This window comes from Cyclospora cayetanensis, unplaced genomic scaffold (assembly GCF_002999335.1).
Source record: "Cyclospora cayetanensis isolate NF1_C8 unplaced genomic scaffold, CcayRef3 CcayRef3_contig_548, whole genome shotgun sequence".
NCBI lineage: Eukaryota > Apicomplexa > Conoidasida > Eucoccidiorida > Eimeriidae > Cyclospora > Cyclospora cayetanensis.
Genome location: NW_020312533.1, coordinates 1 through 2,290, shown reverse-complemented (window position 1 = coordinate 2,290; position 2,290 = coordinate 1). Strand labels below are relative to the sequence as shown.

The following is a 2,290-nucleotide window of genomic DNA, read 5'->3' as shown; positions in this document are numbered from 1 at the left end:
TGTGTGTGTGTGTGTGTGTCTGTGTGTGTGTGTCTGTGTGTGTCTGTGTGTGTTTCTTTGTGTTTGTATGTAAATGTATGTATGTAAGTGTATATTTGTACATATGTATATAAATGGAGATATATGTATGTATGTATATAAATGGAGATATATGTATGTATGTATATAAATGGAGATATATGTATGTATGTATATAAATGGAGATATATATGTATGTATGTATATAAATGGAGATATATATGTATGTGTATTTTTATGTGTTATGGCCCGTTGAGCGTGCAGGATCCTTCATCGACTCGCTGCACGGCGACCGTCTCTGGTGCTGCGTCTCTCTCGCCAGGAGCGCAGCTGTGGCAGCAGCGGCAGCTGTTGCGGCTGCAGCAGCAGGCAGTAAAGGAAGGTATTCCCCTGGCTGCTGCTGTCCGACGTCATTTTGGTGATCTTACGGATGAGGCTTTGGAGGCTTTTCAGAGGATCCTGGCGCTCTCTGGGGATCGCACCTTGCGGTCTGGAGGACGTCTTGGCGCCTCTAATCGTGGGGGCGACCTCCCTAGACGGATGGAATCTGCGCGCGAAAAAAGTGCTCGCGGGAATTTTTCGGATGTCGGGACGGAGCGTTCCGAGGCGCCTTGTGGGGAGAGGAGTCGGAGCTGGAGGAGGTCTCGGGGAGCCTTCGTGACTGAGCCGCTGCGAGGGAGGGGTTTAGAGTCGAGCGAGAAGGAGAAGGACGAAGACAGCGTTCTTTTCAAGGAGAGAGCCTTTGAGGACGGCGTCTCGAGCAGGTGGCGTGGGGGCACTGGTAGGGGGGAAGCCACTTCTGCAGGCTCGGCGAGAAGCCGCTTCTCTGGCGCCAGCTGGCGGGAGGAAGTGGGGTCGGGAGAAGGCAGCAGCAGCAGCAGGGCCCCACAGATCAAGGGGCAGGAGGCTGTGTCTGAATCCTCTCTGACGAAGTTCGAGCAGAAACTGCTGCAGATCAATCAGCGGCGGTGGAGCGGCAGCGACGAGCCAACGGGCACCAGTCATCCCCAGACGCCGTCTCTACCGGCAGAGACTCCACCGACAAGCGACACTCAGCGCAGTAGTCGGAACGAGGGAGCTGGCAGGGATCTCGAAAGCACGGCAGACCTCAATGCGCTCTCGGCTATGGCTCTGCGGGCGCATCTAAGAGGCGACGTCCAGGCAGCACGGCGTCTAGAAGGCCTCATTGCTCTCAGGGGGTTAGAAGGAAAGGGGCTTAAACGTGCTGAGGAGACGGCTTTTGCCGCTGTTGTCTCCACCTCTGTCTCTGCGGCAGGGTTGCCTCAGAGGCAGAGGACTGAGACAGCGACGGCGCAAGGCGATCTTGGTCCCAAGCGAAGGAGACACGGCGATATGCAGGCTTTCCCAGAGTTCGTTTCGCTGGCTTGCACGCTGCTGGCTCGCCGGGGTGTCTGTGCTGTGCGGGCATGCACCAGCGCTGCCCCTTGGCTCATGGATTCTACGGTTATGCTGCTCCTGTTGCTTCGCAAGACTCTCACAGCGCCAGATGCAGTCGTCTCAATGCGTGCTGCAGTTGTAGCGTCGCTGCGCTTTTTTGTGCCGCAGCCGAATGTGGGGGGATAGCGCGCAGACTATCGCCGAAATGACGCGGGAGGAAAAAGGCCTTAGTGCTGTAGCCAACGAGCGGCAGCTCAACAAGCGGATTCTCGCAAGTCAGATGACTCCTGCCTGCATGCACGCTAGAGGCCCTTCCCCCTTCTTTCCTTTATCTCTCTCATTGGCTCTGCCTTGTCTGTTGTTCTTCCCTCGCAAATCGTCGTTGCGCTTGCTTCCTATCCCCCTACGGGTTGTCTCGTCCTCGTGTGTGTGCCTTTCCCTTCGTTGCATGCTGTGCCGCTTTGTCTGCCGTCTCTCAGGATGCTTTTGCATGTCTATGCATACATATATATATATATATATATATATTGGCACATGTATGCTCACCTGCGTCTCTTTGCTGTGGGGCGTTGTCGCACCCGCTGGCTGCGTGAGTGTTTTTCTGCTTGCATCTCTCTCTCTCTCTCTCTCTTTCTCTCTCTCTCTCTTCTTGTCTCTCTTTTCTTTTTTTCTCTCTTCTGTCTCCTTGTCTCACTCTGCTCGTGTTTCTCCTCTTACCTTTTTCCTTTTCCTCTCTTCTTTTTCTCTCATCTTTTCCTCTCTAATCGTGTCTCCCTCTTCTTATTTCTTCTTTGACTACATATTCTTCTTTCTCTTTCTCTGTCTTTTTCTTCCTTTTTTTCTTTTTTTTTCGCGTCGTCTGCCTGTTGGGTTT

General features: G+C 53.2%; 1 protein-coding gene across 1 annotated transcript; it reads left to right on the top strand.

Moving 5' to 3' along the window:
- Positions 1–282: 282 nt before the first annotated feature.
- On the top strand, positions 283–1,691 carry LOC34622185 (the record flags this gene model as incomplete). The annotated part of the gene is made up of 2 exons (XM_022735363.2): positions 283–1,388; positions 1,585–1,691. Coding segments are annotated over 2 exons (1,213 nt in total), but the record flags the coding sequence as incomplete, so codon positions are not given.
- Positions 1,692–2,290: the final 599 nt, after the last annotated feature.